Consider the following 12775-nt stretch of genomic DNA (forward strand, 5'->3'; position numbering starts at 1 on the left):
GGAAATTTGTTGCATTTTTTATTAACCCACTGGGGCTTTGGGGAGGCCATGGTGGCCTTGATAGGCTTTGTTACATTGCTATAATAAAAATTCTTGAAATGTATTTTTGTTTACGACTGTAAGTCGCTCTGGATAAGGGCGTCTGCTAAGAAATAAATAAATAAATAAATAAACTGGCTACCTGCCACAGAGGGTGCAATATGATAAAAGTTTTATTTCTTGTTTATAAATAAAAAAAAAAAACACATACACTTAGTGAAAAATGTCATACAAAGATCATAATAAATTTCCTTAATTACTGTAAATATACAAAGGCACTTAATATGTCAACAAGAGCGCTGTGCACGTAAAAAATAAAATTGAAACACATTATAAAGAAACTGAAGTCAATAAAAAAAAAAGCACGGGTATCAAAACCAACTGTATTTAGAGTAGTAAACATTTCGACTTTTTGTGTGTCCTAGTTGAAAGAGAGTGCAAGCTCTGACCTCCTTTTTAAAATAAATCTTTCTTTGTAGAACCGGTGTAACATTGATACATTTACCTTGATTGTCATGATAACATTACCAGCAGCTTTTATTCACTAAGTATAGTGTGCAGTGGACACCTAAGGATTTCAAATAGTTCATATATTTAAAAGACAAGGCTATCACTTCTGTGCAACAGCACTTCAAATTCTGGCCTCTAATATAGAACAAAAAAGTAAAAATGTGCTACCTAGATAGGAGTATGAAAAAGTTAGAAACACAGTGCTTTATATTTTGCTAAAAATACTATAAAAAAGCATACAACTAAATATATATAAAAACATGCATATAACTACCGTATTGTCATCCAAAAATTCATAAACCATCTATTTGATTGTATTCCTTAATGTAAATAGCATGTAAATAAACCACCCCAATGGAAACACCAGGGGTGATTAATATAAGCAAACAGGCAGCAGCATTTAGATTTGTTACTTTTTCGATAATTAAAATACACCCAAGTGCCTGTGTTACTTCCCTCTTCTTAGTTTGTACTTATGTTGTTGCATGTTTAGGGGTTTCTTTTCATGTATGGAAGTGTGGTTAAATAGGGCTGTACAATAGGTATATTACACTTTGTATTGGATTTCAAATGTATAATATATAATATACATATATGCAAAGTGTTGATCTCTAAAGGTACATGTATGCAAAAGTATTAGCAATGTCTGTGGCTCCATACGGAGGATGTCAGAAGAAGTAGGAATTTCACTATTTTCTACACCTACTGTAAATCCACACATACTACCCCCCTCACTCAAACACATACACATCTTACCTAATGACTAGATAACAGCTGACACAAAAGCAAGACATACTGTAACGCAGTTGATTAGAATTGACATTTGAATTTCTGTCTAGCCAATTTGTGAATTACTGTTCGGGAATGACTGGAAATATAGGTGAAGAAGCAAAAAAATTAAACAGAGCAACTAATACCCCAGCTCTACTAGCAGTTTTTAACTTCATTATAAAACCACACTATACCAACATTATGAATCACCCTTTAAAACATTGTTTCTAAAAGTTGGAGTCTCTTCGTCTGAAAGGCCGTGATGGTGAAACAATGATGTCATCAGAGTCTTCTGAGTCATCGTCTTTAGATGGCTGAACAGGGGTAACCTTAGACTGGTTCTGGCTAGATTGTGCTGTTAAAAAATGGATATATGAATTAACTTAAGGGAAAAAATATACTTTCATGCATTTTATTGGTCAATAGCAACATCAAAACTGTTTTGATTTGAACAACTTGGTAAAAATTGCTTCTTAATTTTACACTTAATTAGTTCCTTCAGCTAGGATTCTAAACCTAAGTCATAAACCTAAATAAATATATACAATGCAAAATCAAAGACTGGGTATATTTATTTGGTTAGGGAAACTGCAGTTGGAACCACAGTCCCAGTGCTCCTGCAGAAATGCAAATGAGCACAGCTAGCAGAAAATGTCCTTTGAGACTACAGAGTCAAAATACTGCTGAGCTCTCAGACAGAGGACTGGGAATACTTTCTGTTCACGCTCTGTTCCAGTAATCCATTGTTACTTGTACCTGAGGAAAGCCTCCTGTTGGATGGGGTTGCATGCCTTCTCGATCCCTTTGTCTCTAACTCTTCATCATCGTCATCTTCATCACCAGTAACCACTGTCAGATCTTCTTCTATCTCTTCATCATCACTAATCGCTGCAGCTTTCAAAAGATCTGTCACAAAATGAAAACTATTAGCACAGATCACACCAATATTCATTTGCAAATGTTTATGCTCATAGATCTATTTAGCCTCTGGATTTTTGTCATGTTTTAATTTTGCTTATATGTTTTTGCTTACAAAAAAAAACAAAAAAACAACAACTGTAACTGTCTTTATGATATGCTTAAGTGTATATCTGATTATCTGCGCCTGTTGGATTATTACTGGGAGTCCGGGTGGGTCTGCTCCTGGGTGCTGGGGAAGGTACTATGCTCTGCTTTCTAGAAGAAACAGGGCTTTTCCTGGGACTGTTCCTTCCACTCCCATGAACCACACTGGAATCAGACGATCTACAGACAAGGCAAGACAATGTTTTTAGTTGGGTTTGTTCAAAGTACATTTCTGTATTCTGTATGTATATATTAGGGATGTTACGATTAACATATTAATCAACTAAAGATCTGATAGCAGATTATTTTATTTTACAATTTAACTGTGCATTCTGGGTAGACAGATAAATGAGTGCTGCTATTTAGGGAAGTGCTGATTTGAAGCGATTTTAGGACACCGTGGTTTTAAAGTTGTATAAAAAGTAGTTAAAGTTGTGTAAAAATTATAATTGTTGTCTTGTTTTGTACAAAGATTGCTGATAGTGTGCTACGGATGTACATATGTATTTGGAACTGGAATGTTTATCTACGTTGAAATGATGGCCAAACGTGCGTCTGCAAAGTTACTCATGTGCATTGTAATCAGAGCTGTTGAGCGCTGTGGCACATTTATCCTGAAAAACATAATAAACCGTTGATTTAGTTATAAACCTCAGAGTGTTTTTTGTTTCCGTGTTTGTGTATTGCTAATAATTTTTCTTTTCAGTGGATACCCCAGAGTGGTTAAGCAGTACGTAAGTTATCAGGTCATTAAATCACTAAATCTTTTTTATTAGGGTAATAGGACATTTGTTACATTTACTAAAATAACAAAAACAATGGTTTTAAAAAGACCAAATAACCACTATTTATTTTACAGTCTATTGATTTACGATCGTACCTTTATTAAAAATGTGCACGGATTAATGTACCGATTAATCTTCCGATTAATCAACTAATGCCCATAAATTAACCGATCCATTTTTAATCGCGTGACAGCCCTAATAATATATATATATATATATATATATATATATATATATATATCTATATCTATAGATATATATAAACTAAACATGTAGGAGTCAGGTACAGCATTATATAAAAGAACAAAGAGTAACCTATTGTAGATAAAAAATAAAGTAAATGAAACAATAGTTGAAATGAACATAACATGAATGACCTACAATTTGTAGTTTTAGATTAAATCAAATTAAATAATGTACAATGTAGAATAATAAAGGAAAATACATGGATAAATAGACATAATACCAGTAGAGTGTTACATCATTAACTATGTAGTAAATCACAAACACATTAACAATTTAACTAGAAATAAGTGAGTGTAGTTACCATGGCATCAAACTATCCTAAAAGTACCACCACTGTTTGTTTTCCAACACACTTTCCCTTTACAAAAGGTATGCTAAAACATACCGAAACGGTGGGAAGTTGGCTCTTTTTAACAAAAACGTACATCTGAACATATTTCTTTATATGTCTTTACTAGTACAAAAGCATATGTTGTATCTCACCGGCTGCTGAGCTGTCCCGAACGTGCAAGGTGACCCCTGAATGCAGACTGGAGTAACGTCACAGCCTCGTCTCCGTCTTCATCAGCTGGGGACAAGCTGTGAGCACTGCTACTTCTTACTGCACGCGGACTCTGAAAACAACCAATCAGCAGCAGCTATAACAAGACTTAATTACCATAACATACTTCCAACAAAAGAAGGATATCTAGTGCACTGTTGTACTGAGGCCCTCCTGTGGCTGTTGCTGGGTACTGCAATGCTCTCAATCCACTGAAGAGCAAGGGTACTTACTGCATTACCAGAACATCTTTATTTACAATTTGAAGGAAAAAATAAATAAATAAAGGTGTTTTGAGTTTTGTGAAAACCTCCTATACAAAAGTGACTTGGTTTGTTTTCATGTCACAAATGAGACCTTTTAACATTAAAATAACTTATTTCTTAAAATATACAAAACATGTAGAATTACCTTGAACGGTTTACGTTCTTCGAAATCTTTAAGGCCTGTTAATTGCTTTTGCCGGGTCAAATGTCCTCTCAAAGCAGACTGAATCACAACAGTGTCCTAACAGAAAAAAACAAAACAAAAAAAAATCTTAGAATCTTTGCCGCTGCCAGACAACACATTTGATACAGCTATGAATAAAAATATTAGATATTTGTACAACACTCACCTTATCTGAATCTTCATTCTGGGGGAAATAAAGACAAACACATGGTTATTTAGAATGACGTACTAAAGCACTGGTTTATGTTTTCCTAAATCTTACTTTGATTTCAGCTTCTGCAGTTATATCTGCATTCTAATAAATAAAATGAAAATATATGCTGTACTTTTGTGTGTTGCACTTTAGTTTGTGGAGAGAAATGTGCTTCTGTCCATGTGTGTCAAATATATGGCACTTATTTACATCTACATACCATGTATCTCTCTCTCTCTCTATTTTAATCAACAATTTAAAGGTCATTATTATAAGAAACACTAGGAAACACAGTAAAGACATGATTTGATTACTGAAAGCCGTCAGCCTCACCTTGTCTTTATACTGGTGCCAGTATTTTTGTATGGTCCGGGCCGCTCTATCCTGCTTCTGTTTTTGGCGTTGTTCAGAGCGTGCTGACGAGGGTTGAGATGGTGTGTTTCTCTGATCCTGTTCAGGACTGAGACGGGACCTGCACCCTGCATCCCGAGAGGAAGAAGCTTTCCTCTGGCTCTGTAAACAGATATGGAATCAAATACCGCTTACCCCTTCCATGAAAATGGTAAGTTTGTTACATGGATAAATCACCGATTTCAGACTAATGGCAAGCAAAGGATTTTTAATTGACATTTCTACCATGCTGGTTTGTGGGATCACAAACAAATTTCAAGTTTAAATCTTGTATGTAAAAACTACGCATGTACACAAACCAGCCTCCTAGCAACACCACTGCTTAGCATTCACGCTGTTGTACAATAAAATATGTTTTATTGGCCACAAGCTATAAGAACCACCGCTCCTGCTTGATATTTCTCTTTTATATAATCGTGTTATGCAACCAAAATACTTATACAGTATGAGTCAGTATAAGGTAACTTCAGTTACTAGGCAACCTTATTTATGACAGTAAGCCTCAACTAGAATTAACTGTACACCTGTAACATAAATCATTTGTATCTTTCACCTTGTTGGATGTATGCAAAGAGTCTTCTTTGATTCTTCTCTCATCCTCTAGCTCTGCTTCAAGCTGTTTTACCTTTTGTGTCAGTTTCTGGATTTTCTCCCTAGGGAACAGTAGGTGATTAGAACAAAGTGGTCCACATTTAGTACTGTACTATTGTAATGAAGTTCTGCATTTTTATTTAAAGGTATACATTTAAAAAGCCACCACCTGTTCACCAGATAGAAAGCCACACATTGCTATGCATTCCAATAATAACTGTACATTGCACATACTTGGCCTCTGGAAAGGATTTCTCATTTCCAACTGACTTCAGTCTCTGGACTTCTTTTGTTAACTCTTCTTTCTCACTGCCCAAGAGTTTTATCTCAGTCCTGAAATATCAATAGTTTAAAGTTAAGAGCATTCAGGCATTTTGGAACGGGGGAGTCAAAGGCTAGGCATTCAGACTGCAGTCCATTGGCAAGCAGTGAATTTAGCCAACTATGTATTTAAATTATGATGTGGATCTTAAAACACACAGATTTCAAAACTAGGGCATTTAAAACAGAACTCGAAAGAAGTTTCCAAACTGTATATATCTGAGGTTTACCACTTACAGTTTTCCAGACAGCTGTTCCTGTAGGTCAGTGCGATCCTCTTTCAGTTTCTTTACTAACCCTCGAAGGCGCTCACACTCCTGCTGAGAGTCTGTTCCTTTGAGAGTTGACGAAGCTGTCTGATTGGACTGATCTGCACTCGTTGACACCAAAGCAACAGTCGCTCTAGCACTGCTGGCTTGGTTGGAACTACCCATCTCCAGGTCGTCCACTTTCTGGGAATTCGATTTAAGCCACAGAATAGTCAGACATTATGCACACATTAACTAAGCAGTTTTGTTTCAAAGAATTGTTACTTGGGCCATTCAAATATTAGTATGCCATTAAATGCATTGAAGCACAATGCGGTAATTGCTGTGCTACTTTACAAATTCTTTGTTCCCCTGACTTGTTATCAGGTTGCGAGGCGTGTTCTTTTCTAGACTTTCTTTGTACAAAGGAATACTTACTCTTTCTAGCTCAGTGATTCGTCTCACCAGCCTTGGTTTGCTCCAGTCACTATAACCTGCAATGGAAAACATTATTAATTTACAACAATTATACACTAATCTAGTGTACCCCAAATTAACCAAAACTAGTCACTGTGTAGTGGGTTAAGAAATTCTAAATGCAATGAGGAACACTGAACAGAAGTTAATGTGTACCTCTGGCTGAAGCAGAAGGGCTATCCAATGCTCTAGCCAGGTCCTCCTTCAGACATTTATTTTCCTCCTGCATTTGTTTGATATTTTTAGATAATCTCAGGATGGTGGAGTTTAGCACCTTTTGTTGTTTCTGGGTTTCTTTACTCTCAGATCTGTTTAATTAATGATGAGAATATAGAACTATTAGTCCTCAAACTGTCAATTAAAAACTTTTTTTTTTTTTTAATGTACAATAAAACCCAATATTTTGTATTTACTTTTTATCTGCAGATTCCATATTGGCCAGCATAATACGAAGCCTTTGAATCTAAAAACAAAAAAAGGTAAATAAAATCTAAACACAATAAAACATGAGTATACATTCGAACTGTTGGCTTTTTAAAATGCATTTCATACAAGGTGAGAATAAGTTCACTTTACATACAAACCAATATCATGCATGTTGTTTAATATGATAACGCTTTCCTCAGTTAGGTCTACTAAAATATCACACATGTTATTGTTTCAGTACAATTTATTTTTTAATGTTCTTCCCTGAACCTAAACCCCCCCCCCCCCCAAAAAAGTTCTCTACCTCCTCATAGTAAGTCTCCATTGCTATCTTCATTTCTTCAGTATTTGTTGTCTTTAAATCAGTCTGCAGTTTACTAGAAAACACAATGTGAAAGAAAATAAATTGCATTTAATTTAGTGACAAAATAATCATTAAAACACCATATTTTTATAGGTACATCATCTTATTATAATATTCTATATAAAAAAACTAGGGTCCTGAGTGAGCTACTGTTTTTCATAAATGGAATGTGTTTGTCATTACCAACTTAAAAAACTTCATGTATTCTGTTTATTTCCTGAGCCATACCTAAGCTACAGTATTCGATTAGAATGCCGGAATCATGTCTGTATTATTGTATGGACACATTCACAGCATTGGTTAATAGAAAATCACCTAACCATGTCCACCAGTCACCAGCGTGATTTCAACTTTAATATTTTAAAATAAAATCCTCAACATACTTACTTAATTGCATGGTCCTTCTCTTTGCATTGCTGCTCCAACTTCAGAATCTTCTGCTTTAATCCATTTGTGATCTAAGAAAATACAGAGTTATATATTAGTCTTTTTTTTTCTTCAGTGTATGCTATGAAAACTGACCTCATTATACTGTTATAATTACTGTATGTGTATTGGTTTTTCATCTTGCATTGTTATTTAATAATCTTAATAGATATAAATATTTATATGGTGTATACAATTTTGTAAGATTAGGAGTAAAGCAGATGCAGATTGCTATCATATTCCAAACACCCTTTCCTAACAAGCCTCTGGTATACCGATCATCTGAATAAATAACTGAATTAACTCATTAACTCCAAGCTTTGTCCCTGTATGTGCTGGAAGACCAACTGTCCATTAAATTGCACATTAAGTTATAGTATCACCAAAGTTATGCCTTAAGTGGAGAAAGCCTGTTAACTACACTTAATAAAGCTCTAGACCAATTAAAAAAAAGAAAATCTGTAATATGGTACTCACCACACTTGAATCCTTCTTTTTGTCAACCAAGCTCCTTGTAAATTCAGAACCCTGACCAATTAAAATAATTTAAGTTTTAATTGTGTATGAAGCCTCTGTTTTTTCCAAACAAAAAAACAAAAAGTTTACACAATTTGACACTTCTACAGAGTTAATTGTGCTGATTTTGCTAGGATTCATATAATAATAATTTACCTGAATATGTTTTCTTTCAAATATGCAGTTTTTTATTTTATTTGTATTGCTTTACCTTGGAAGGATCGAGAAGCTGTTCAATTTGCTTTTCCTTTTTGCTGTTGTCTTCCTCCAGACGACGCAGTTTTGTTTTCATAATGTCAGCTTCTGATTTCTGAGCTTGTAACATCTAGAATGTGGGACACAATTGGTTTATATTGAGCCTGTTATTACAATACCATTTCAATAAATATCTGCAGTTGGTGTAATCTAAAGGGAATCTCTAGCACTACTGAAAGCTAAATGATGGAAAATACACATTACTTTAACACTAAGACGTGTTTTGGCCATTTTGATATTGTACTGTAATTAGAATAATAACTTGTCTGCAAACAAAACTTTCCATTACCTGAAATTATTTTGTAGAATTACCATTTGAAAAAAAATGATCTAGGTATACAGTAGCTTCCTAGTGTAAGTTTCTTGGTGCAAGACACAGCAAGATCATAACAAAACTTTTGTAAAATATTCACCAGATGAATACTGTTTACACTATTATGACTTTCACATTCTTGGCAAGAGGAAAAATGAAAACTCAACATGTTTTGAACACTGCTTAAGGACAGAGTTCACCCTGCAGGAGTTTCCTTTATAATTCTTAACTGAAAGCGTTGCAGTGCCTACCTTCTTGAGTTCAATGATCTCGTCATACATGTCCTCTTTCTCTTTGTAGTCAGGGGTTCCAGGAACATATCCTGAGAACAGAATAATAATAAAAAAACTCACTTATATTAGATATTGGAGATATATATGTGTGTGTGTTTTTTTTAAGTAATCAAAGCTCAACTATAGCTCCATTCCAAAAAGTATTACCGGCAACTACAAATAAACAATGGTGATGTTTTTTTTGTTTTTTTTTGTCTCTGACAGAACAGTGTACAGCTTCCTCCCACCTCAAAGGTTAATCAGAAGATGCAGGGAGTCCCCTTACCATTGCTAGAAGAGCGGGAGTGTTTTGGTTTCTTCATTCCAAGAGCTTCTTTCAGGTATTCTGGGGTGCCGGTAGACGAGGCAAGCCTTGCTTGTGTAAAGGCATACTCTGCTTTAAGGGGCTGTGTCAGAGCTATGGAACACAGGTAAACATAACAAGCTATCATTGTGGAATGATGGCCATGTTTACAGGGATATGAAAAACATTTTTTATTGAAAATGTTGGAAATAATAGTAGTGGTACAATTGGGTGCAAAGTAACTGTTTGTTATTAAGCAGGTACAAGCTGAGAAGTCAAGTACACTCACAATTTGTGGATGGTGGCTTAAGTTTGTTGCTGGACATTTTTTGATTATTTGAACCAAAGCCATCAAGTAAATTAACACAAACAGATTTCAGAAAAAAATTACTGAACAATGCAATCAAATCAACTAAATACCTATTTTGCAAATGTTTGGAGCCAGACTACAATAGTTTAAATTCAAGCATCATGTTTTGTTGAACATACCAAGTCCACTTTTAAGTGATGCAAGCCACAGCTCCCTGGGTACTCTAGCTGAAGGATTTTCAACATGCATTGTCCCAGTGCCTTTTAATGATCTCCAAACTGCAGCTTTTTTTGGTTGCAGGTATGTGTTTGAGAGATAAGGAGATTCTAAAGGGAAATAAGACATTTGTCGGTAAAACATTCTTACATCAACAACAACTAACAAAACCAACTGTATTAAAACTGCAGAAATCATGAAAGGTTATGACAATATCATTGTTTCTGCACAGTATTGTTTTTCTTACACATGCTGATCACATGTTCTGTCAGAAGTAATATTATGTTTCTTACTTGGAGATCTGGGTGGTTTATGAGAAGTCTTTTTTTTCTTTGGTTTCTGAAGAGAGACAAAATAACAGATGCATTAAATAAATTATGCATTTGCCAATTAAGTTTCTAAATATGAACTACACCATGAGTCCTGTTGAGTACTGCCACAAAAGAAGTATGTTCAGTAAACAAAGCAGAGAATTCATTATTCTTGTGTCAGTAAACAAGTAACCACAATCAAGGAAAGATCAAAATATGATAAATTATACTGGAGGTAAACAGTTCTGGTTTCCAGGATTTCAACATTACTGAGTGAAAATTAAGTTTATTGATATTTACTCGCAATGCAAATCTTACCCTTTCAGTCTCAGATTCATAAGTAACTATTGAGATTCCATCTTCACCCTTTAAATGGAAAGAAAGACTTTCATAACTCAGTTACAGACAGAAACTTTTATTGTGTATACATCCGCAGTGTAATATAGTCCAAAATTTAATTTATTGTTCACTTATTTAAAAATAATGGCACAAGTCTGTTTATTGTGAATTTCTGCATCGAAAGTGGCATCTCAAAACTAGGTGAGTGAGCACAAGCTGATGATGTGGATGGTCTCGGCAGAGTTTCAAATGACACAGATGAAGGGGAGCAGCTGCGATGGAGACTGAAGCCGGATCTTGAGGTGAGTTTGTGTCCTCGTTATATTCAATTTCCATTCTTTCGGATCTCAGAATATGTTTTTGTTAGTTGTGGGACACCCTCGCGTCCACCTCGTGCCAGATTAAATTGAAGATCGAACCAGACTTTACGCACCAATCCGAGCATTATTGCTAGTCTTAAACTCGCTGTTAGCAGAGATATTAAAACTTCCACTGTTAAAACATCTGTTTAGTCCAGCTCTCAGCGTTATAAAATTGGAGAATGAATACTGGACGCCAGTTGAATTTCTTGCACTGGCATAGAATTCCCTTAATGTTGTTGCGATTTTTTGGACATATTTCCTTAAAATTAATGGACTTATTTCCTTAAAATTAATGTCCATATTTTTTTCTTTAAGTACATTTTTGAGTGTGTTTTTTTAATCTTTGTTTTCTTCTATTTCATTTAGCTGTTCCTCATCTACTGTTAATGTGCCTACTCTTGACAGCTGCTGGTGCACTTATTTTAATTTTCAGCTGGACTGCTGTCTCCACTCAGAAAGTTGTACCAGTTATCTGGAGTTTCATCCCCAAATATATTAAAGGAAATAGGTGGAATGCCACTCATTTGTGGCAGTGGTTTTGTAACTAATAACAAATAAAATATACAGTATATCACACACCCTGTCGTGCCTTACTGCTTATTATAGTGCTAGATTTAGGCACCTGACTGAAATAACATGGAACGTCATATGGCCACTGAAATGAAACAGTATTAATGAACCATTACTTAACTTGAACATGACTACAAGCTACGGTATGTAAAGTAGAAAATACATACAGTAACCTTCTTGAGTATTTATTTAAAGGAAATAACTTCTGTAATAACTTACCAATTCTTCCAGTTCTTCATCTGTCATTACACAATCACTGGCCGCGACTGACATTATTACTGTTCGGTTTAGTCAGCAAATGACAAATGTGCATATAACGACTGCAGTTTTAATTTGATAGGTGACATCTAATTAGTATTGTTATACCAGTACAAAAATATATACAACATATCTCTAACTTATATTAAAAAAACATGATCAGGTATACCGCTGTTAATAAAATCACAAAAATGTCACGAAAGTGTTCTGTCGTGCTCGCAATAATTATTACAGATTACTATAACGCATTATTGACTTCTATAATGTAACCAGACATTTATGATTATACAAAAGTAACCTGTAAGTTACTCAAATCAGCTCTTGACTTTACACAAAACGTACTGACACCAAAACAAGATAGCTTTATTTCCTCTGTTGCGAATATTAAGTCGTTATGGATTATTAAAATGCATTTTGACGACGCACTGCCTTATTAAATACTGTTAAAAAATATCTATGTGTATGTATTTTACAAAAACAACATTTTAGTTCACATTTCTCCGATCTCCTTTGACTTCTTTCGGCTTGGCATTAGTGTTTTGAGTCGTCTATAGCAACCAGAAACACGTCAGTTCTTTGGGACGACCAAGTTAAAACTCAGAGTTTATTGTGGACCGTTACACTGAGACAAAGCATGTCATTGGTCTGCATTTAGACATTAACACATAATTTTAAAATATCGGTAATCTAAAATAATGATTTTAAATGTAGGTAATGTGAAATACAATTCCTATAAGCACTGACATAGTTTAATTACAGAAGTAATTATGGGGAAATCCCTAAGAGTTGTTGAAGAAACCAAAACTTCCCCTTTTTATATATAGTGTTGGAGGTGTTTCTGTAGATTGGATATACATGGAGTGGTGTTTATGAACAGGATAGCAT

At 34.7% G+C, this 12775-nt stretch overlaps 1 protein-coding gene across 1 annotated transcript; it reads right to left on the reverse strand.

The window, feature by feature from the left end:
• Positions 1 to 189: 189 nt before the first annotated feature.
• Positions 190 to 12473, reverse strand: iqce (IQ motif containing E). Its single transcript, XM_034030411.3, has 23 exons — positions 11852 to 12473; positions 10680 to 10727; positions 10344 to 10389; positions 10014 to 10160; positions 9507 to 9638; positions 9200 to 9270; positions 8592 to 8705; positions 8342 to 8392; positions 7826 to 7896; positions 7379 to 7451; positions 7062 to 7111; positions 6805 to 6956; positions 6610 to 6665; positions 6161 to 6375; positions 5837 to 5935; positions 5565 to 5664; positions 4934 to 5113; positions 4574 to 4591; positions 4369 to 4464; positions 3900 to 4030; positions 2441 to 2565; positions 2077 to 2226; positions 190 to 1675 (listed from the first exon to the last, which is right to left on the reverse strand). The coding sequence occupies exons 1-23, from the start codon at positions 11903 to 11905 to the stop codon at positions 1548 to 1550; spliced, it is 2307 nt and encodes a 768-aa protein (XP_033886302.3). The 5' UTR covers positions 11906 to 12473; the 3' UTR covers positions 190 to 1547.
• Between the last annotated feature and the right edge of the window lie 302 nt (positions 12474 to 12775).

Source organism: Acipenser ruthenus, chromosome 13 (genome assembly GCF_902713425.1).
Source record: "Acipenser ruthenus chromosome 13, fAciRut3.2 maternal haplotype, whole genome shotgun sequence".
NCBI classification, from domain to species: Eukaryota; Metazoa; Chordata; class Actinopteri; order Acipenseriformes; family Acipenseridae; genus Acipenser; species Acipenser ruthenus.

Coding starts and splice junctions, on each gene's coding strand:
- iqce (XM_034030411.3), bottom strand. CDS start 11,905: ATGTCAGTCGCGGCCAGTGATTGTGTAATGACAGATGAAGAACTGGAA. Junction 8,706..9,199: donor AGATCATTGAACTCAAGAAG/GTAGGCACTGCA, acceptor CCCACATTCTAG/ATGTTACAAGCTCAGAAATC. Junction 5,665..5,836: donor AAATCCTTTCCAGAGGCCAA/GTATGTGCAATG, acceptor ACTGTTCCCTAG/GGAGAAAATCCAGAAACTGA.